This window comes from Streptopelia decaocto (assembly GCF_964273445.1).
Source record: "Streptopelia decaocto genome assembly, chromosome: Z".
Lineage (NCBI taxonomy): Eukaryota > Metazoa > Chordata > Aves > Columbiformes > Columbidae > Streptopelia > Streptopelia decaocto.
Genome location: NC_138657.1, coordinates 28,696,335 through 28,719,535, shown reverse-complemented (window position 1 = coordinate 28,719,535; position 23,201 = coordinate 28,696,335). Strand labels below are relative to the sequence as shown.

Sequence of the window (23,201 nt, the reverse complement as noted above, 5' to 3'; positions counted from 1 at the left end):
TTTCTATTGCTACAGACATGATGGATTCAATATTAAAATTTAGAAGATGGGTTTTAATGCTTTTCACACTAGTGAATCCCTGAGTTTGTGTGCATCTGGGAGTAGATAAGGGGTTAAATACAGACTATTTGTCAAGGCAATTAGTTCAGTGATCCAACAAGCCCACCTTTTAGCTGCAAAACATTGTTGTAAAGACGTTATTTTGAGCTCCTTTTTACAGAATTTCATTAGACCCTCCTGTATGCTTTATGTAAGTCCCTTGGCATTTATTTAGCTTGAATAGTCATGAATAAAAGAGCTTAGGGTTGCCTTTAAAGTGCAGCTTCTGAAGTAGGAAAAAGAGGATTCAGATTGCCTTATGTACCCTGTTTTGTTTTCCCTCTCCTTGGGACTAAACATTAACGTCTCTGCAAAACTAGCCTGCTGTCCTCAAGTTTTAAACGGGAAGCCATTTGATGCACAGTTCACTGGCTATTAGTATATGTTTGAGTTGTATTAAGAGTAAATATCTCTGGCTCTAGGGTAGATCTAAGTATTTCCTTTGAGGGCGTACACTTATATCATTGTATATATCTGTCAGTATTAGGCTGTTACCTTGTGAGAGATATGTGTATCTGTGTAAATACGTATTTACTTATATCTTTATGTGAGCATATATTTATTTATGTAAGCATGTACTTGGCTTTTAGGAACTAAGCTTACCAGGTCTTTGTGAAATGAGATTTTTTTTCTCAACTCTTTCAGTATTGTTCACAGCATTAACACATCACTGAACAAATTGCCCTCTTGCATATGCTAATCCTGCACTTAAAAGAACTCATTGTAACATTGTTTTAATGCTTTAGCTGGAGCGGAGATGGGAATCATGGGCATGTCAAATTGTCATGTGACTGAAAAGTGTCTAAAATGCCTTTCTCTTTGAGTCAACAGTTTGTACTTAGCATAACTTAGCATGAATGAAAGCAGTCCGTGTAGTTTGAGGAAAAGATAAGTCTTTTGTGTGTGTGTGCCTCAGTTTTTCAGACCAAGTCTTATTAAACAACACTTTAGCCTTAATTTTACACTAGTCGTGAATGTTATGCTGGAAGTAAAATATCTGATCTTTGTTTGCCATACATTTGTTGAAGGCATCCAACTGGAGATTACAGCAGCTCACAAATGAGTACTGCATAACTTTATTTGCTCAATATTTGTTATTTTAAGAGTTAAAGGCACATTGCCATATATCTATCCATGCCTGCAGGCCTAGACATACCAAAACCTCAACTGTTTATGATGGTCTGAGGTGAGCCATCATTCAGATTATATTTAGTAAGTCTCTTTTATTATATGAGATCTGTATATTTAAAAAAAAAAAAATCATTGTTATGTGCTCATGAATAAACAGTAATTCTGCTTCTCCTGAACAATATATTCAGTTGGATTAACTAGTTAAATAGATGATGACTGACAAGTGAACTAAACTTTTGAGAAGTTGAACAACGAAAAGCTGAGCTTCTTAGAATGTATGAAGCTGTACATGTTTGCCTGGAGGACTTTGGGTTGAATTAAATGGAATGAAAGACTATGTAGGTATCACATTTCTGAAGCATCTATCATATCCAATTTGAGTTTTTAAGCATATGTAAAGGAATCTTGAAAAGAATTTTTGATTAACCTTGTTTTTTGTCTTTGCAGAGTAATTCTCTGTTGGTCCCAGACAGTCTGCGAAGCACAGATAAACGCAGGAATGGCCCTGAATATACCAATGACATCAAAAAGAGAAAGGTGGATGATAAGGATTCCAGTCACTATGTAAGCAGATCTGAGTCGAAGAAATGATTAATTTATTTGCACATACTGTTCTGATGTAAGGAGTAAAAGAGCTATGAAGAACAAGGCAGGATGTTTCCAGAGGCTGATGTAGTACATGAATATATGTGCCAGGGAGACCATATTACCATTGTGGGAAGAGTAGTGACTCGATAGTTTGGGCTATTGCCAAGTAATACTCTTCAACGGGGAATAATGAGCTAGGAGTAGCTGTTTGGGGTTCACAGGTATTCTGGGGCATTTCTCAGAGTCCAAGCAAGAGATCCTTTCTGGACTGCTCTAAAACCTGCAGGTTGGTTTGAAATGGAAGATTTTGTTGATTTGAGGGGCTTTAGTACATTTTTTTTGATACTAGCTGCTACCACCTTGGGTAATAATTACCATTGCAAATTGCGTATCTGAAGAGGCTGTGCCAGCTCATTAAAGTTTGCTTTTGGTTGATAAGGCAGTTTCAGCAGAACGCAACTGAAATAAGAAAAGTTCACAGTTTGTGTTCTGCATCTTTACCTAGCTTGCTGGCTACTTGGTTTCGAAGAGGCCCTTCCTTACAATAGTGTGGGGTACATGAACCTGAAAAGGTTCACATAGGCTTTCAGCTTCAAGTCTAAATTCTCAATCAAATCACAGAATGATACTTAAACAGGCTTTAGACACTAGTACTGCTGTGAAAGAGTACTGAGAAGCAGAACTTAAATCTAACAGAAAATATTACTCTAGGCAGCAATAGTGTGGCAGATTGTCTAGTTTCTACAAAGCCTATCACTAATTACTTCCTGGTTACTGAAATCCAAGAGAAAATCACTTTATTTCCCCACTGTTTGTTAGGGAAATTTCTCCCCTTGGACCTAGAGTATCTCTGAGCAGCTATTGGATAGCCTGGAACTATTAAGAGTAGATGAGGCTACTTTCCCCTTTCTGCACACTGTGGCATTGTAGTACTATTACAGTTTTGCAAGTTGTATTCCCACCACTTTCTAATAATCACATTTTGAATACATAAGGGTTTGGCAAACCTCCCTATCTTATTCCCTCAACTTTGAGGGTTTTATATTCTATGGGAATTTTTCATTTTAAATGTTTGAAGATTAAGCATTCTTAAGCTACATTTCTTATTTAAGTTAAAAAAAAATAGAAAAAAAACTTATTTTGCTTTTTTTTTTCCTTGTATTTCTACTGGAAAAAAAATTAATATTATTGCATTGTAGAAGCAGTTTGCTTTAATCCACATTTTAAACATGTGGATCTCTTTGCTATTTCCTTGAAATGGATTTTACAGATAAAAGCAGTATCAAAATAAAGAATTGAGCAAAATAAGGATATTTGAAAGTTCCAGATTTATTCTAATCTGGAAGATGATCTTTCTTTTTAAAGGTTTCCTGATTCTGCAAACACAGAGCTGCTGCTTTTGAGCTTGTTTTAAGTGAGGCCCTATGAGGGACAAGGAAGTACTGCATTCATCAGAAGGGAGATAAATGAGTTTTAGGAATTGTTGCTTTTGGAAATAAGATGCAAAATGCTTTTTTTTTTTTTTTTTCTTTTTGTCTTCTGAGTGATTTTCATGTTAGAATCTGTATAGTCTCAACCTGTGAGATTGTGAGTGAGCAGAATTTTCTGATACTGAAAGTCCCTATAAGAGATGCCTTTGATACTCCCAGTAAATTTCCATTTCCCAAGATGAGAAAGGCAGTGGAGTGCACTTAATCATTGCTTGGCAGCTATTTTTGCCCTCCTCAGGGGTGGCATTTCTGTTGAACAACTGTCCCACTTACTGTGTTCCCACGTACGCAAATATGGAAACCAATTCTTGCCTTCTGGGTGCTTCATACTTGTCAAGGGGCGGCGGATAACCCAAGCTGAAGCTTTCCAGTTCCTTCTCCTTTTGCACCCTGTGGTTGGACAGCTTTCTGAGTGGCAGATTGAGCCACCATTCTGTCTTCAGTGACACTCTGGGTTCCCCACTATGTTTGCAATGTTTCTTGCAGCAATATTCAGCTGCTAAAGAAGAAGGAAAGGGTTGAAAGTACATGTTTGGGTTTTCCAGGGGTTTTTTGAAATATTTATGGCCTGGACTGAGAAGAAGGAACTGGTGTTCTACTTCCTCTGCCAGTGTTAAGTGTGATAGCCCAGACACTGAAAGCAAGAGATAGAGGACAGTTTGAGCAATCTTGTATAGCTGATTTGTTTGCTTAGAAACTTTTTACATTAAAGTACTGGTTTTGGAAATATCAAACTTGCCCACATGAAAATTTTAAGTTTTGTTGTTCACTTTTTTTTTTTTTTTTCTGGAGTTAAGACTCATCTTCTGGTTGAACCATCACATTCCTCTGTGGAAATTACTAGACCACTGTGTACCATAGCATGTGTCTACTGGGACATCCCAGCCCATTTTGGAGATAGGGACCAGGAGGCACTTGTGTAACATCTATCAGGAGGCACTAGAACAGCTCAGGTGAACACAGATTTATGTGAAACAATGAAAATGAAGCTTGACAAGCCACAATAAAACATTTCAGTTTGGGAATGTCAAAGTATTATGTTTTTGGGTTTTTTTAGGCATAAAATGTTGAAATGCCTTGTCATTTCTGAAGCTTTTTCTTCCCCAGAACTTTCCATTTCAAAATTTTCCTTTCTGTAAAAGAACAAAAGTTGTTCTACTACTTTGAGGAAGTTGATTCATTAAACAAATGCCTAAAAGCTTTCTGCAACTTACTGAGTTTTTTAGGTATGCAAAGCAGTAATTTCAATAAGATTAACATGTAATATATTAGCACATGAACAGAATGAGTTTGTGTTAAGGAGTAGTAATAACACTGTTTACGATGGTAATAGGGAGGAGTCTTTGACCGTCTTGCACTGTTGGTGAGACCACCACCTTTCAACTATTTCTGTCTTATTTGGGTTTTATTATTGAAGCAGAAATAAGGTGTTGTGTTCCTGTTTTCATTGTTTACCGTATTGCTCATACGTACTGAAAGATGGTTTGCTTTTTGTTTAGGAAAAAGTATGTCTGAGTAGATGTGTAGTCTTTCTCTCTGGGCTCTTAATGTACTAATTGAAATGAACACGATATTTATTTATTTTTAATAGGACAGTGATGGGGACAAGAGTGACGATAACTTGGTTGTAGATGTATCCAATGAGGTAACTTTTTTTCATTTTTGTAGTCTTGATGTTTGCCCAAAAGTTAAGGAAAACTGCATTTAGATGCTAGAAGAAAAAGAATCTTCTGTGTGGATATGTTAAAATATTCACAACTTCTCCTTTTTTGTTAGTACCTCAGTTACTATGTCTTCCTCTGAGCTTTATCTGGATGCCTTGTCAGCTTTTCCTTCTACTGCTTTGTCCAGGTCTGTTCTCTCAGCAGTTATGTTCTGACAGTTCTCAGCTGCTCTGTAGTGGTGACAGTTGTGGTGAGAGGCAGGAAGAGGGCAAAGGTTCTCAAACTACTGTCTTCAAATGAAAAAGGAAGTCAATACCTGACCTTGGATTTAATAGCAGGAGTATTATTAAAAAGATTTTTGGTACCTTAGTAGTATTTTAACATGCTGTGTTAAATACAGCATTTTCCAGAAATGTTTAGTTTTTAGAATGAAGTCAGCTAAAGTCAGAGGTTTGGCGGTGGCATGAAGGTGAAAGGAACATCCTTCCCTTTCCTTCATTTTTTATTTCATACAACAAAGAGGTTTAGGAAGCCTGAATATGGTAGTGAGATTCTGCTGCTCTGTGAAAAGCACAGGGAGAGAATCTGACAGAGAAGTGTCTTCAGCAGCTTGAAGTGCCCAAATGATGTCAGCCAAGTAGAAAAATGGATATCCAATTAAGGACTTTAGTAATCCTTTCAGAAGCCCTGCTTACAGTGAAACTGCTCAATCATCTATCTGTGGAGTTAGTGCCCTCCTGTGAGGACCGCTTCCTCCTTGCTGCTGTTCTCATGAGCCAGAGGAGCATTGAGGACCTGGAGCTCTGATGGCATTGTAGCTTGCTGGGCTGGCTATTTCATGTTAAAGTAAACACAAACAGTGCTCTGGAAGAGAGAAAGATAACCACCTGAGAGGTGATTTCTGTCTTTGTTGTAGATTTAAGTAGTGAGGCATTTGCAGATGATATTTAGAAGGAAGTGGCAGATATTACAGCATATAAAGCATGCATCTTTATCTCTTCTTCTGAAGACAAAGTTGAACAAGGTTTGTGTGGCCTAAAATAGATTATTGAAATGTTTGTTGTCACTAGCAGTGTGTAGAGAACAGTGTAAACTTAGTGCAGTTCCTTTCGGTCTTTCTTGATCTTATCACGTCATCTATGCTTGCTTTAGTTTGTATTTGGGTATACTTAGATTTGAAGCTCTATGCTTGGAAACCTTTTATGACTACATATAGTGTAAAATGAAACCAGATTGCTTACTATATGCTTTTATGTCTCTAAATTGATGTGGAGGGATTTCAGCTTTTTTTTTTCTATAGAGATAACAAAATGTCCTGTCATTTGAACTTACTGCTTAAATTCTTCTAGTTTTTTTCCCCATAGACTTCTTAGTGGTGGTTATGTACTAACCCATGACACATTTCTGTGCTGTTCCTCCCTTCTCATTGTTTTAGGATCCTTCCTCTCCAAGGGCAAGTCCCACTCATTCACCACGTGAAAACGGTATAGATAAAAACCGCCTGCTGAAGAAAGATGCCTCTAGCAGTCCAGCATCTACAGCCTCTTCAGGAAGTTCCACTTCCCTAAAATCCAAAGAAATGAGTCTGGTGGGTAGCTGCCTGTTGTCCGGATAAGTGATCTTCTTTCTTGTAAAGTCTCACTCTCCATTTTCCTGCAACTGCTGTTTTTCCAGGCCTTTACAGTATTATTCTGCTTCCTTACTCAGCAATATTTCCTGCTTCATTTTGATTTCTTATGTTTTCTGCACTTCTGTCAAATGAGTTGCAAATTTATTACATAGTTCAAGAATCACTTTAGCATTATTTGTTCTTTCTTGAGCAGTAGTTTTATGGATTAACACAGTCTGTATATAGTGACTAAGGAGTTTTCCAGGCTTTTGTTAAACTTCTGAATAAGCTGTTACTCTTTGAAAACTTTTCCTGAAGTATCAATAATATTTTGGTCAGATTCTCCGTAGCTTCTGTGTCACAATTTTTTTATACTGTTAACTATGGTGATACTTTGTTTTTCTACTTAGACTTACTGTGTCCAGTAATAACTGAGACAGTAAGGATTTCAAGCTAAAATGATTTGGTGATGCATACTCTATTGTCCTGAAGAGAAATAAGTTCAGGAATTTTTTTTTTTCATGCCAATGGAAGAAGGAAAAATAACTTTTTACGTTTCATTTCTTATTTTAATTTTGGCAGCAATCAAAAAGGTCAGCATTTCTCTTTCACAAGTTAATGTTGTCAGCGTTGCATGGATTTATGAAAACTGGCTGAGGGACTAAGTAGTAGGTGCCCAGCATCCCAGCTGCTGTTGTGATAAATTGTATAATATGGCCTGGATTAAAAATAATACTCATTTAATTTGTTTAATGATACCAGCATGAAAAAGCCAGCACGCCTGTTCTGAAATCCAGCACACCAACTCCTCGAAGTGATGTGCCAACCCCAGGCACTAGCGCAACTCCAGGACTTCGTCCAGGCCTTGGCAAGCCTCCAACAATGGACCCTCTGGTTAACCAAGCTGGTAATGCATTACCTCACGTGTTTTTATGGTTCCAAAAATTAATCTTTTTTTTTACATGTATGGTTCTATGTGAATGTTAACTAAATGTATTGCTTTGTTCTTGATATCAGGAGAGGGCTTGATGAGAAGCAGATGTTTGGATTATCAAGAGTTTGAATACCTTTCTATCTCTTATCCTTCTTTGTTTACTTTTTTTTTTTTTTTTCTACACAAATAACCCAGGGACTGAAAACAGTATAAAAAGACTTCTCAGAAATTTCTGGCACTTCTTCTGAATGCAATCTCTTCTCTGGCTCTTTGTCTGAAGCTACTAATATTTGCTGCAGTGTAAATCTTGACAAATGCAGGGGGAAGTTTACTTTTGCTATTCAGCACAGTTGCTTCAGACATGAGCTGTGTAAACCAGGTCTGTCAGCTTTAGTGCTTAATTTGGCAAAGGAGAGATTAATGTAAACAGGGAAATATTACAGAAATGGAAATAGGTAATTCTAGAAGAGATTGTTAGAAGTAATCAGCAAGTTCAGACTTCAGTAGAACTTATTTACACTGAGTGAAAAGAGGTGGTGGTAGTGATAAATTATGGCAGTGTTTCTTGGCAGTATGTGGGAAGATTAGGTATTGTAGGGGACAAAAGGGGTTGTTTTCTTCCCTGTATGCAGGAATATAAAAATAGAACTACTTTACTTCTTTATTTTGCAGCTGCAGGTTTGCGGACACCATTGGCAGTTCCAGGACCGTACCCTGCTCCATTTGGAATGGTACCTCATGCTGGCATGAATGGAGAATTAACCAGTCCAGGGGCAGCCTATGCCAGTCTGCACAATATGTCACCCCAGATGAGTGCTGCTGCTGCTGCAGCTGCTGTGGTTGCCTATGGAAGGTCTCCTATGGTAGGCCATACGTTGCATGCAATCTCAGTCGCGTGAGTTGTGGTTCACTGAGAAGAGCTACATGCTTCATTTAGCACTGTCAAATTCCCAAGTTACAGCAGCGCCAGAGGCTTGACAGCTTCACTGTGCGTTTCACTTTGCTGTGTGGCTGGAGAAACACATTTGCACCTTGAAAGCAAAGAATCTTGGTGTATTTATGAATGTTTCCTTTTTTCTTTACCTTCATCAGTGCTTTCACTGATTAATAAATGCCAAAAAATGATTGTATGCTTTAAATTAAAAAGTAGGCTGTGGTAGGTACAAAACATTTCATTGGTGCTGTCAACATCTGCTTTTCTCTTACTGAACCAGATTTGTGTTCTGCATAGACACAACAAATTAATCTTGAAACATACACAAGTCTTTTTATCTGTGTCTCTATGTTGGTTGGTACATATCTTGGACCTCTGTCATAAGGATTGTTAAGAATAGTTGTTGTTGTGGGTATAGTAAGTGGAGCATAGTAGTTACAGTTGCTGTTGAGCAGAAAAACCTAGAGGCCTGATTCTGCAAACATAAGCTTGATGGCAGCTTTACGCGTAGATAGACTTACCTGCTTGTGTATTTGCAAGATTGGACTTAACATTGTCATCGTCTCATTATTGTAGATACGGCTACTTTTTTCAAACTGGTAAACAGGGCTTTTATATGAAAACGTGGCAATTCTAAATCACAAATGCACTCCTTCAAGCATGAAAAATTTTAACTCAGGTGTAGTCTTCAGAACTAAAACTCAGGCTGTTTAGGCCAGAATTTCCATTTGAATTGTTTGACATAAATATTTGTTGAGGATATAAAAGTTTAGTGGAAAGGCACCCTGTGGTGTAGCCGCATGAGAGATCTGTCTGCTGACGTGCCCACATGGTGCGGCGTGGAGCCCAGCAGAGATGTTGGCTGGGGCCTGAAGCTGCTGCCTGTCACAGCGCCGTGCCCGGGTGGGTGCGGGCTGGCTGTTGCAGAGCTGGGGAGTGCTGGTGTGCCTACACCCCAACGTGCCATGGACTCACTCCAGGGCCTGCTCTGTGCTAACACAGGGGTTATTTGTGTTATGCTTAGTGGTGTGAATGCACGATATGCATTATTGGTTTTCTATTCACATACAAATACTTCTAGCCAAAGCACGACCAAAGAAAACATGTTGTTTCCACCTCTCCTGCAAAATGACACGCATTTACCTAATACTGTGGGTAAAAGCCACGTTTTGGTTAAATGCCTGATATCTTGGGGGTGAGGAAAAGGGGTTTGCTGAATGAGAAACTGAAAGTGTGAGATTAATTCATTTTTCGTTGTCAGGTTGGGTTTGATCCTCCTCCTCACATGAGAGTACCTGGAATCCCTCCAAATCTAGCAGGGATTCCTGGGGGAAAACCGTAAGTAACTTTTAACATTTTGGTAGCATCTGCAACATCTAGAGAGAATAAAGTTATCTTGTGTCAGTGAACAAGAATTCCAAAGGCAATAGTGTCTGGTTGTTCCCAAGAGATTGTTTTAGACTTCTGCTAGTAAGAGATGCAGTATATGAATTCTCAGATGGTAGTTGTTATATCCCCAAATAGTTGTACATATACCTATTTCAAGGAAAAGCTGCTGAAGGTATACTTTAATGCTTTTTATTTCCTCCTCTCTGGGGGACGTTTAGGGCACTATACAAACTAGGAGACAGTGGTAAAATGTGTAAGATAAAAACATACTGAAACTAAACTTTGTACTATACTGAGCATAAATGTCTCATGTAAACGCGCAGACACCTTGTCTGGCACCAGGCCTGAGAGTCTGCAGCTCTTGATGACGGTGGGTATCTGAAGCAGTTTCTTTAGCAACTGATGCATACCTTGTGTAATTGAGCAGGCTTTGCGAAATGTTTTTTTGCGAGTGTGCAGCTGAAGAGCAGAAGGATGATGAAGCAGTTGCACAGCAGGTGGTGCATAGATGTAGGATAACTTTCAAAACAAGTTCTTCTTATTTCAAATTTTTAATTATTGATGAAGAGGTGGTTAAATAAAATACTAATATGATGCTGTGGCTTATTGATGTTATAATAAAATAAGTTCACCAAAACAGCATACGTCAAATTTTTCAGCAATTTGTCTTTGGGAGTTTTTAAGTATGTGTGGACAACCAGTCTATGTAGGCACAAACAGAGCATGGACTGCAAATTTGACTAATCTTTTTTCTTGGGGAGAGTGGGACAGACATAATTGTAACAGATTTTTTTGACACTCTGTTAGACCCTCTTCTTTGTCCCTTTACGCTTGCAACAAAAATTTGCAGTTACAACTATGTAGTTGTACTACTTTATCTGATAGGTACTTAGATAATTTTGAAACTCAACACTGCACTTCCTGTGCTGTGTGTTCCTTGTGCATACTTTCTTCTTTGCCAGTCTGTCATGGTTTAATTTTTCCTTTGGCAGCTTCAAAAAACTCAGAAGCTATTACTGTTAGGATACTGTCTAAGTTGTAAGACTTACTGTGGTGGAAGTTACGTACACGCATATTTCTGTTTGCCTTCATTTTGAACTCCTGGTAGTAGCTGGTCATACATTGTAATGTTAGTCATGCAAATGTCCTTGAAAGTACATCAGGTTACAGGAAAAAAAGTATGTATTTTCTTCTACTCTTTTTCCATAACAGTAGGAAAGCATCAGACTTTTGTTAGGAAAGCCATCCTGAATGTATTTTCCTTGTTATCCACCACACTTCTGAGAAGAGAGCTAACTGTCTGTTGGCAGTGTGAGAAATGTGTTAAATCTTGGATTTACTTAGAGAAAAGTTGGTGGTATGTTGACAAAATTACCAAAGTGGGGGCTCGGTGAGATGGTGTTATATATATCAGATGGTGGCATATTTAAATTTAGTACAGTAAGGAACAGGCTTTGTTCTCAAAATTATTTTATTAATGGTCAGATTCATCCTTGCTGACTTTAGTAGAATTTGGATTACTTATATAACGTATTTTTGGAGATTGCATACTCCAGTGGCTCTAAGTTTTTACTCTTAAAAAGGTATACTTATAAGCTTTCAATGACTTAGTAAATCAGTAATGCCTGGCAATATTTCATATTATAAGCTATGAAAACCTGTTTTTGTTCAGTCAGAAATCTTCTGTGTCTGAGTTCTAGTTGTTGTGCTATTCAAGGCACAAAAGCAGTGCAGGTATGCTGCTGTACTTAGTATCCTGGTATTTCATAGCTAAATTACAGTCTGTGTGGTTTTCTTTTTAAAAATATTTTTATTTGGTGTTTTCACCACTTTACTCACACTGCTTCGTAGATCACCTACTACAATACATTCTCCCTACTCTCCACTTGACTTGGTGTGTTTTGTCATAGTTTTTTTTTTTTGTGGTCATGTTGCTTGACTGAGCCAGTCATTTCCTCTGAAGTGACTTCTTTGCTTATCTTTATTGCGAGGCAAACCTAAAATTTCATAAACTGATCTGTTATCTTTCCACTGACAGCTTTAGAACGACCTCTTGTTTTAGTCTTGGTTGGCTACAGCTAGCTAGATGCTGTCTGCTACCAGCAGTATCTCTGAGTATCTCTTACCTAGATTAGTAAAGTCTCCTATATATTTGGTACGAAGTACATGGGTTGTGTAATTGTGCAAACTAGTGGAGTATTCCTGGTTTCTTTTCAAAATTGGCCTTTTCCTAGAGTGCAGTTAAGGTTTGTTTTATGAGATGTGGAGCTTTAGTCTGAGTCTTGTTGCAAGTGGTACAGAGAATTTTTAAACTGAACTGTTGAATACCCGGCCATATGTGTATGCTCACGACTGCACATTTTTATCAGTGTTTATAGTGGGACTTTTTCTCACCCTGCCCTGCTTTCAAGAGAAAATTTTCTTTCCGAAGGAATGACATTTATGATAGCACCCAGTTTTCTTTAACCAGTGTGTATCTCTTAATGACTAGAGTGGTAGAAAAGTAAGTAGCCTCTGAAGACCCCACTCCTACTTGTCTAGGTGCTTTTATCAAGGGACCGTTGTCTGTAAAGCTTGTCTTTTGCTTGCCTTGTTTTGTAACTTGATTAAATATAAGTTTTTACTACCATGTTTTTCTGTATCTGGATGTGAATCCTTCAGATTTCCTCTTTGCAGAGTCTAATCTTGTTAGTGGTGGTACAGATGTAGTTAGGTGACTGGGTAGCAATCTAGAAAATCGGTGTCTTCATCAGTTTCTTAATTTTACAAATGAGCTAGTCTTTGCATTTGGTAGCAGGTTTGGTTTTGGTGGGTTTAGGATTTTTTTTTTGCTTTGGGTTACGTTTGTTTGCTTACTTTTTTTTTAATTTCGTTAGGCTTTTCAGGTTTTTCATGTTTGATATTTTGGTGTACATACGTGTGACCTGTTATTAGTTATTTTTTTTCTCTTTAGCTGTTTGTAGTTCAGAAATTGATTTTATAGACAAGGATTTTATCCATATGTGTGTATGAATGTGTATAAAATAAATTGTCATATTATTGGTTTCAAAGTTGATTCCCATCAGTAGATTATTTTCTTAGCAGCTCTTGGTTTTGTTTTAGGTTTTTTGGGGAGGTGTGTGTTTTTTCCTTCTAGATTGCCTTGAATCATCACCTAATCAATAATTAACTTTGTCTTAGGTTTGGGTGGGAAATCAGTACTAGTTTTGGACATGGATCTGTGGTGGCTGAGTCTTGCACTCTGTCATTTTGAACTATTAGTTCTTGGTGTGTTGCTGTGATCATGCTTTTTGCTTTGCATAACCTTTCTAGCGAGGTACTTATTTAGCTTTTAGTCTTTCATAGTTGCTAAATTAACATTGTTGTGAATTTCTCCTTGATGTGAACCATACCTTCTAATAATTGGATTGTGCACTGAACACAGATTTTCAAGCTCAGTGGTAAGATTTTTGTCCATAGTATTGCTTTCCTGTTGTCTACAATTGTGAATTAATGGCAGCATTAAGGCAAATGCATTTCTCAGTATTTTTTTCAAATGTGATTTTAAACGAAGCACAAGATGTTATACATGGAGACCAGAAAGAGCTGAAAATACACGTTTCTCATTGTAGTAGGAATAGGGAATTTCACGTGGTATTAATAAATGTTAACTCTTTCATCTCCTAGGAATGAGCTGACTTTGTGTTTTTGAAGAGGAATAGTGTGCTGTTCTGGAATTGCCCAAGGCAAAAATTAAAGAGATTTCAATTCTCCTGATCTTCAGTTGTTCAATGAATATACAATAAGGAATATTTTAAAGGAAAGCTAATTTTACTATGTTCTAGAATAACAAGGTGTTTTGTTTTTTTTTTTTTTCCCACTTGTACCTCTGGATAGAATTATGTCATGATATATATGAAGTTAAAGATTTTGTTGTTTCTGTACAAATATTTCTATACCTTTATCCATATTTCTTGGCATTTTGTCCTATATAATGAAACACCATACTCAGATATTCACTGTTTGTTGTGATAAGTATAGCTGAAAATAAGCATGAGTACAAAGAAGAGCAGAAAGTAAAATGCAGTCATCAATAGAAGGAAATGTCTGCTTTCATGTTTTGTAGTTGGGGGATTTTTGTGCTAGTTAAAGAATTCTGTTTAAATTGGAGGGATGACGTGGAAGTGGTTTTTTTGTAAGACATGGTGCTTTAAGTAGGCAGGAATTACATGCATTATGTCAATCTGAATACTTAGAGTAGCTGGCAGGTAGTTTAGTTGATTTGTTGAGTAGTGAATTGATGTGGAGGCCTGCTCTCTTAAATATTTCCTCGAAGGGGAGAAAACTGTTCTGAATGCTCCTCAGCAGGTCAGATGATGCTTACTTATTTTATACTTATTTGGAAGTTAGAGGGCCATAATTACCAGATTTAAACTGAGACACTGGGTTGTATTAGTATTACCTACTGCGTTGTAATGTATAGGAACTCTGCAGGTTCTCAGTTCTGCTTTGACAGAGAGGAGGAAAGTTTTTGGATACAATAGATCAGAAGAATATTTCTGTTATTCAGAAAGAATATAATCGTGGCAGTATACTGTTTCTCAGAACTTTTTCCGAAATAAAAGGCATGTAAGTTTGTCTTGCAACTATTCTTTTCATAATATGCAATTAATTACAAGTTTATATTTACATATTAGTTGATATATACTAGCTTGTTTTATGTTAAATTATAGCTGCATTGTACAAGAATGGTTTCTCTGTTCACTGTGGCTGTTAGCCCAACATGAGGAAGGGCTATTTTAATGCCAACAGTCATTTGGCTGAAGATGGATAATCATAAAACACAGTCATTTCATAGGGGCAGAATGATATGGGTGAGACAGAAAACTCATTATTGTGAAGCTGAACAGCAGTTTCTAGTGTATACTGTCCATTCTAAAAGATCATGTCAAAAGGACAAAAATGCACATTACATTTTGCAGTGTTATGGAATTAAGATGTCAATAGCAATTTATTGAGGAGAAAGATGGGTGGGTAAGGAATGCCTGTCAAGAAATACCTTGAGATTTAGAGAACTCAAGATACCAACTTTTATGTAATATTTACTTTTTTAAGGCTGAATAGCCAAAATGCTTGCCAATTTTGAGAATTCAGGTCTGTGAATATATCTAGTGTCATTTCTTAATCGCATGCAAGTGTACCTGCAGCTCTGTAGGTGTAGCACTGGCAGCACAGTCTTCCCTAGATGGAGCAGAGTAGGCCCTCTGTCATGGTGACCTGATGGAGAGGTAGTCAAGGACAACAACGACTGAGCAGCCAGTGGCTGCGTGCCATTTGCACTGCTGTCTCCAGTACTATGTTCTTTTGGAGATGAGCTTTTATTGTCTAGGGAGTGTTAGTCACATAGATGATGGAAGTTTTTTCAAAGTAGAAGGTATACCTAATGAAAATTTATACCATAATACCTAGTAGATACAAGTTACTAGACCACATAAATATGCTGACAGCAGTGATGTTAGCATGACCTGCCACACATCTTTGAGCAAACAGCACCATTTACTTTTTTGTGAGCTTGTCTTGGCAGGGGCAGAGGGCTTTAGCAATGGATAGCCATGTCCTTACACAGTGGATTGCTGGTAACTTGCCCTGTAGAAAAAGCTGTCTTGGCTTGTAGGAAACTGTCACTGGTCTGTGGCACTCAAACTCAGCCACCCTGAGTCTTGACCAACCAGTCTTGGGAGCAAATGCGTGCTCATGATGATAAAAAAAAGAGACTACTCTTATGATCTGTATAACTGTACTTTAAACATGGGCATACTGGTAAAATTCTATGTGATTAAGAGTACACTGCATAAGTCTCTGGCATTTCAGAGCAGAAGAGTAATCATAATTCTATAGTATGCATGAAGCACTTGAAAAATGTTCCTATTGTGTTCCTCCCACCCATGTCAGCAAGAACTGAGAAGCTGTGTGTGTGCACAGAAGCATTTCAAAACACCAATTATTTAGGTATTTCGAATTGAACAGAACATTTATGCTGTAACCTTCCATTAAAAAATAATCATGCACAAGTGGATTATTCATCTTAAACATGCTGGAAAAAATTGCTTAATACCTGCTTAATTGTTTTTCTTCTGTCCATGATAAAAGCAAGGGCAGGCTGAGACTTCAAAGTTGTGCATTTCTGTGTACTCTTATTGCTAACAAATGTTCTGCAACTGACTTTGATCTAGAGCCTGGGATGGTATGCAGCTTTTCAGCCTCTTAAGTGCTATGACTCTATAGTTGGATTCTGTACCTGAACCTGAGCAGTTGTTCAGCCTCAAGCAGTCTGATTGGCGCTCCTCTTCTGCTTCTCCTCCCATCCTGTGTCTCATTTGTTTAGTGAATAACTGCTTTGGGACAGTCCTGTCTCTACTCCTCTTCACAGAAATGGTACAGATTTCTAGTTAAGCCTGTATCATTACTGTAATTCTTCATACAAAAAAAAGAAAGGGTCTAATGGGAAGAAATACATTTGATATGCTGTGCATCTTGTATGCATGTAAAGGAGTAAACTTTGCACTTCTTTTCTTACCTTGCATTTCCTATTCCTGACATTTCCATACCGACAATTTTTAAAATTATTTTTTAAATTTTTTTTTTCCACTCACTCATCCACCATTTCAATTTGCATGTCCAACCCTGAAGTGAATGAAGTACTGAGGTACGGGAGTTGCGTATACATGCGCTATTAATTTCTTCTTTGTTAAATAGCAGTTACTGTTAAACAGTTTTTAACCTTCCCTTCTGTGAAAGTGCTGGTATTGCATGAGGTGACTGTTTCCACTGCTACCTTCTGTATGAAAGAACTGTAGAATTCTTTCTGCCCTCAAATTTGTCACTGGGTTTTAAAGGAATATCTCGTGCTCTGCTTCTGGGCATATTCACTTGTTTTGTGATGCCTGTTAGGTTCAATGTGTCTTGCTTGTTCCGTTATTTCAAACTGTGCAATACTTGGAAACATGCAATAAAATACTTCGAAAATACTACCTCAGAGCTCACAACAGAAGATTAAATTGAATTATCGATTGTTGTGTTCTTGGAAGAGGAATGCAATACAAATACTTGGACTACAGTGACTGGGGATTTCTGAGGAAAAAGGTACATTTGGAAAAGGGCAATTCTGAACACAAAACTATATTAGATAAAGAAGGGTATCAGTAGGGAAAAGGTAGCTCATTAGTAAAAAAGGATGCTTATGTCTCACCATTTTCTAATCCACTTTGGCCTCTTGAAGAGTGCTGTTAATGTAACAACAGCATAAAAAATGTGAGCTATGGATGTGCTTAAAACAGAAGAAGCAAAAAAGGAGTTCACCAGTATGACAAAAAGCAGCCTTTTGCAGTAGTAATTTCATTATTATTTAAAACAAAGTAAGAACCCCCCTGAAAACCTTTTTTAGCTGCTACTTGTGCCCTCATCTTTGTGTAGAGCTGGCTTTAAACGGTACAGTAAACACGAATAAATAATTTTGTGTACTTTCACCGAGGAGGAGTGCTTTTATTTAGTACTGGGATTCACTTCCTCAACTCTCGGTTTCTGTATACTGGAAGTCATGCACTGAATACAAGTAAAGGGTGTTACAGAAGTACCAAAACTACATGTGAAACTAAACCTTTCAGCTGTTCCAAAGTACTTATTCAGGAAAACATAATTATGAGAAGATGGTATCAGCTTTCTGCTGAAAGGTGTGTGCAACCACTTTGCAGGTTTCTATTTTCACAGAATCACAGAATGTCAGATCTGAAAGATCATCTAGCCCAATCCCCCTGCCAGAGCAGGAACACCTAGATGAGATTACACAGGAAGGAGTCCAGGCAGGTCTTGAATGCCTCCAGAGCAGGAGACTCCACAACCCCCCTGGGCAGCCTGTTCCAGTGCTCTGTCACCCTCACTGTGAAAAAGTTTCTGTTTAAAGCACTAGTTACCAGCTGGAAAGAGAGGCATGTGAGTACAGCTGGTGTTGATGTTAAAGATGGGGTGCAGAAATGGAGCAAAATTTCAACTTTGGCTAGTGCTACAGCAAGGCAACAGGTGCTGCCCTCATGGAAGAAGTCTGAAAGAGTAGTGCCTGATGAGGGGTTGCTGCTGCAAGGCTTGTGGTACTTAGACTTGGACATATTGGCTAGAAACCATGGCTAGAAGATTTTTTTTGGGTTTTTTTATTAGCAAGGTGGCTGAGGGATAGCAGGCATGACCTTTGTCCCTAGAGTTAAGGGTAGAATTTAACATTATTCACCACTGCATGACTACTTCAGGTGAGGCAAGCTGAAAATATCTATTGTGAATTCTTGTCTACCTCTGAGGTTTCATGCGCCTGTGTTACTTGGAACTGTAGCTCTGATTTTTATGAGACAAAGATTAGCAAAGAAATCAAATAAAGTAACTTTTTTCTTCTGTTATAGTACTGTAACTGGCTGATTTATTTTTTCTCTCCTTTCCCTTCCCCAAAAGAGCGTACTCCTTTCACGTTACTGCAGATGGTCAGATGCAGCCGGTTCCTTTCCCTCCTGATGCCCTCATCGGTCCAGGAATCCCTCGCCATGCCCGTCAGATCAATACTCTGAACCATGGAGAAGTGGTGTGTGCAGTTACCATCAGCAACCCCACGAGACACGTGTACACGGGTGGGAAGGGCTGCGTCAAAGTCTGGGACATCAGCCAGCCTGGCAACAAGAGCCCTGTCTCTCAGCTGGACTGCCTGGTAGGTGAACAGGAACTTTTTCACAAGGGTAGCTTCTCCTTGGAGACTCAATAAGGAAATAGCTGTCTTTGTCTGGATTTTGTTCATATTACAAGGAAATAGCAGGCAGTTCTGTTTTCCTGTGTTACATATTTTGCTGGGTTTTTTTAACACAAAACAGGTCAAGTTACAGAGAAGAGTGCTTGTTTGTTTAGGGATATATATTGTCACTAAGGGTGAAATAACAGATAAGATTTCTGAGTATAGAGTGTACCTGATTTTTTTTTTTTCTCTTATTTTTCCTTTTGCTCATGTTAGTCATTTTAGTGCATCGATTTAGAAGGAATGTGGCCTGGATTATGCAGGACTGCACAGAACCTTCATAGGGGTTTCACTCAAAACAGGAGCAATAACCTCTTTTTTTTGTAAGAGTGTAGCAACCACATAATGAAAGAATATGACAGGGTACCAGGATCGCTTTAAGTCTCGCTATGCTTTTTGTTGGTGATCCACAACTAATACATTTTGGTTGGTTGTTTAGATGTCTGCAGGATATAAAAGGGACTGAGTGTGGTAGTATAGGTAGCTGAAAAGCTAAATCAAAAAAGTTAATGGCTCATATTAGAAGCAGCATAGAAATTTGTGAACTGTTAACTGAGAAGGTTTAATATTGTAAAGCACAGTGATACACATTCTGAAATGCTAGCTTCAGTGTTGATCCAATTAGATGTGGTGGATTTTTTTGTTTGGTGTGGCTTTTTGTTTGTTTACACTTTACCCTTTATTTACTGCTACCCTTATGTTGTCTAGTAGTAAAAGTATGGTTGAATATGTATTCTGTTCTGTGGAAGGTATGTGTCTGGATGCACAGTTCCAGCTGCCTTCATTTTAGTTGTGGAGCAGTAATGGCCGACTAAGTAAGCCAACATTTCCACTGCACTACTAACTGCTTCTTTGCTCTCAATTAAAAAAACGAAAAGAAAAAGAAAGTTAGTAGTAGTAATGCTGTTTAATACTTCCTACAGCATTTTTTTCTATGTTTTGAGTTACAGACCTTAACCCTCCGTTTCCTAAACAACTGTTACCATGTTAATTTGGCGGCTGTTATAGAGAAATGCACATCCAATACACTTAAGGGGTCAAGCTTGTAATAAGGCTGAAATATTTTCCACCTCTAAATCCCCTGTAGAACCTCACAATCAGCAATAGTATCACAAATGTGAAGGACCAGTATGGGAGTACTTAATATTTTAACTTTAAAATGGTGATTGCAAAATAGTATTTGAAAAAAACTCCAAAACCTGAAAGGCATGGTCCTTGAACTGCATTTTCATATAAGGTTGCCTAAATGCCAAGTGAAAGGTCATTTGCTTTAATATTTCTATTTTGGGTGACCTTAGCTGATGGAGTGCATTTGCAGAAATGCAAGCTTTCTTTGGCTCTGTTTTTATGTAATGACTTAGAAGACTTAGCATTCGTCAAGTTTAGAACAGAGTAGACTGTGGCAACAGGAGTCTGCGGTTTAATTTCTGCAGCTGCAGTCTCCGGTTAGTGATGAGTTGTAGGCGTTTGAAACCTTCTAAGATCTGTTGGTTCCTCTTCAGTACTTTGATAGTGGAAAAAATAGCCTACTGTTTTAAAACTTGGATGCAGTCAGAATCATATTGGTGGTCATTATTAGCAGGCATGTATTAACATAACTGAGGTGATTTGTGTTGTACAGAACAGAGATAACTACATCCGCTCATGTAAATTGCTGCCTGATGGCTGTACCCTAATAGTTGGCGGGGAAGCCAGCACATTATCCATATGGGACCTGGCAGCACCAACTCCTCGTATAAAAGCAGAGCTGACATCCTCAGCCCCTGCCTGCTACGCTCTGGCCATCAGCCCTGATTCCAAGGTTTGCTTTTCCTGCTGCAGTGATGGGAACATCGCAGTGTGGGATCTGCACAATCAGACACTGGTCAGGTGAGTCATTACTTGTTAACAGAAGACTTTAATAGAAATTACTCTTTGGGTATCTACGTAAACATGTATCTCCCTGAATAGTAATTCATGACAGCAAAGTAAATTGTATTTCTTATCCAAGGACTCCAGTTCGCACCCGGGTTGGGCAGAAACTAATTTTGGTAGTTTCAACCTTGTCTTGAAAGGTGCGCTTCCAGGCCCTAAGCGCTGGTCCATAACCTACTGAAATCACTGTTAAAGTTCCTGTTGGTTTCAGTCAGTTGGGATTTGTCTGCAGATTTCTACAAGCAACGTTTCTGCTGGTTTGTGATTGATGTAGAATGAACGTGCCTGTTAGGGAACTCTTTGAGGTTTGTTATTTTCCTTTGTCTTAAGCCTTGTTAAGTGATAAAGAGAATTTTCAGTTCTTATTTAGCGATGAAAAGTAACAAAATGAATCTTACAAAAGCAGTTGAAAGTCTGGATCCTCTCAGTTCCTTAGGAAAGCATAAAGGACTACTGATGTTTGGTTATTCATGAGAGAAAAGTCTTTGAGTTTGGGTGGGGATTTTGATCTCTAAAACTTTCAGAACATATTGCAAACAGTATAATACATGGATTGCCATGTAAGTTACTTTAAAAATCTTTTATTAGATCTTTGATTAATGAATGTATCAGTAAAAGAATAAAATGTCTGGCAGGTCAATATTTGGTATCAGTGCTATGAGGAAAAAATAGAGCCATATGTGAAATGGCTCTTAGCAATTAGCTGTGTCGTTTACTAGATGTTAAATCTTGGTTTATGGTTACCAAAGTAGTGGTGGCTTACAATATTATGAGAAAGCCTAAACTGGGAAAGGCTGTGATATCTTAAAAGTTCTGAATACAACACTAAAAAGCCTGCTTAGTTTCCTGTGTTTCAGTAAAACTTCCTGTATATCAATAATTAGGGTAACCTTATCTGCAAAGTCATATTAATGTGCAGGCAAATTTTACTGTTTGTTGAACTTTTAGATCAACAAATAGTTATATAAAACCCTCACTTTGCCCTATGCGTGCTTAGTCTCTGTAAAGATGCACTCTCTCCATGTATGACTGTCTTGGATTTTGAATGTTTGCTCTGTATGTTCCCACCACTTGCTGGCTGATCCTGCTAATTAATAACACGTGGAATTTTGAGACCAGAGCTACAAAACAAAATGTGCCGCATGACCTTTCTGTGGCAGCTCCCAGTGATTCATACTGTTCATTCCCAAGCTAGTTGTCCTTCCCTGCCCTGCCTTCCACCTTTCACATTGAGGCACAGGACTTTCCTAAAAGCAAATTGCTGATGAAAAATACAGGAGCCTCAAAAGGCTTTTGCCAAAAAGATTAAGGAAAACTTGAGATGACCTTCTGGTTGCTGAAAGCTGAGAATTACTAATGAGAAGATGTTAAAACAAACGGCACCATTTAGACTTTTGTGATCTCATGCCATAGATAATGCAACTTTGCTGACTCAGCAATGCTTGTGTTTTAACTATCTGGATCTCTGTTTGGATCCCTTCCTGTTAATATTTGCTCACTATTTATCATCTTGACTTGCAGCCAAAGAAAAATACAGAAGCTGTTTTCTGAAACTGGAGGAGTTTTGTTCCCTCAGCACTTGTTTTAATCTGCATTGTCCTTAGTGCTTTTAACTATAGTTACTGTACTTTAATGTTCTCACAAGCTTTTTTTTTTTTTTTTAGTTTTCAAATCTTTATAGGAAATATTTCAGTTTGTTGATCTGGCCATGATGCAATTCATTTCTCTAGCACCCAAAAGGTGTTTTTTATAATACTGTTGTATTTCATGCTCAGTAAGAGGGAGGGGCTGATTTTTGCCCATCAGCAGACACAGAAGAGATGACACGCACGTACAGAGTCCAAAACTAACACCAGAACAGTGTTTACCTTGTACGCTGGCAGGAAATCATTATTCAATCTGGTTTGTTTTATCAGGCAATTCCAGGGCCACACAGACGGAGCCAGCTGTATTGACATTTCTAATGATGGTACCAAGCTCTGGACAGGAGGTTTGGATAACACTGTCAGATCCTGGGACTTGAGAGAGGGGAGACAACTACAACAGCATGACTTCACATCACAGGTAACTGGATTTTCCTACAGCTTGCCGGGGGGAGTGTAGTATGGTGGAAGCATTTAAAGTGAAAGCTGTGATTGAGCCCAGTGCAACTGGCAGATTGTTCCTTCTCTTCCTTTTGGCTGCTCACAACCCAATAGTTTGGAGCTTTTTTATGGTTAAATTCCAGAACAAAATGATAGCCTGACACTACTATCCTCTCCTATTTTTCTAAGTTAATGGTAAGAACAGGGATTATTTAGTCAATTCAATTTTGAACAGCAGTCTTGCTGTTAAACTATGTGAATTTCATTTGGCCCTTCTCCTTCTCTCCTTCTTGTGATTAATTTAACCACTGCAGAAAAAGAAAAACAAATAGAAGTGTAGGAAAAAAATAAAAGGTGTAAATATTGTTTAATTTTCAGATATTTTCCCTTGGTTATTGTCCTACTGGTGAATGGCTAGCTGTGGGAATGGAGAGCAGCAACGTGGAAGTGCTGCATGTAAATAAACCAGATAAATATCAACTGCACCTTCATGAGAGCTGTGTGTTGTCACTCAAGTTTGCTTACTGTGGTAAGTTGCCCTGAAAACAGAACTGGAGGT

General features: G+C 38.2%; 1 protein-coding gene across 5 annotated transcripts in view; it reads left to right on the top strand.

Annotated features, from left to right (window-relative positions):
- LOC309451289 (transducin-like enhancer protein 1) overlaps nt 1–23,201 on the top strand; it is an 83,665-nt gene that overhangs the window by 49,142 nt on the left and 11,322 nt on the right. For all 5 annotated transcript variants that reach the window (XM_082074880.1, XM_082074879.1, XM_082074881.1 and 2 more), the window contains 10 exons: nt 1,678–1,794; nt 4,900–4,953; nt 6,408–6,560; nt 7,344–7,488; nt 8,188–8,378; nt 9,711–9,787; nt 18,314–18,563; nt 20,266–20,513; nt 22,475–22,622; nt 23,021–23,171. In XM_082074880.1, the coding sequence (XP_081931006.1) occupies nt 1,678–1,794; nt 4,900–4,953; nt 6,408–6,560; nt 7,344–7,488; nt 8,188–8,378; nt 9,711–9,787; nt 18,314–18,563; nt 20,266–20,513; nt 22,475–22,622; nt 23,021–23,171 (1,534 nt within the window). The remainder of the gene's footprint in view (nt 1–1,677; nt 1,795–4,899; nt 4,954–6,407; nt 6,561–7,343; nt 7,489–8,187; nt 8,379–9,710; nt 9,788–18,313; nt 18,564–20,265; nt 20,514–22,474; nt 22,623–23,020; nt 23,172–23,201) is intronic.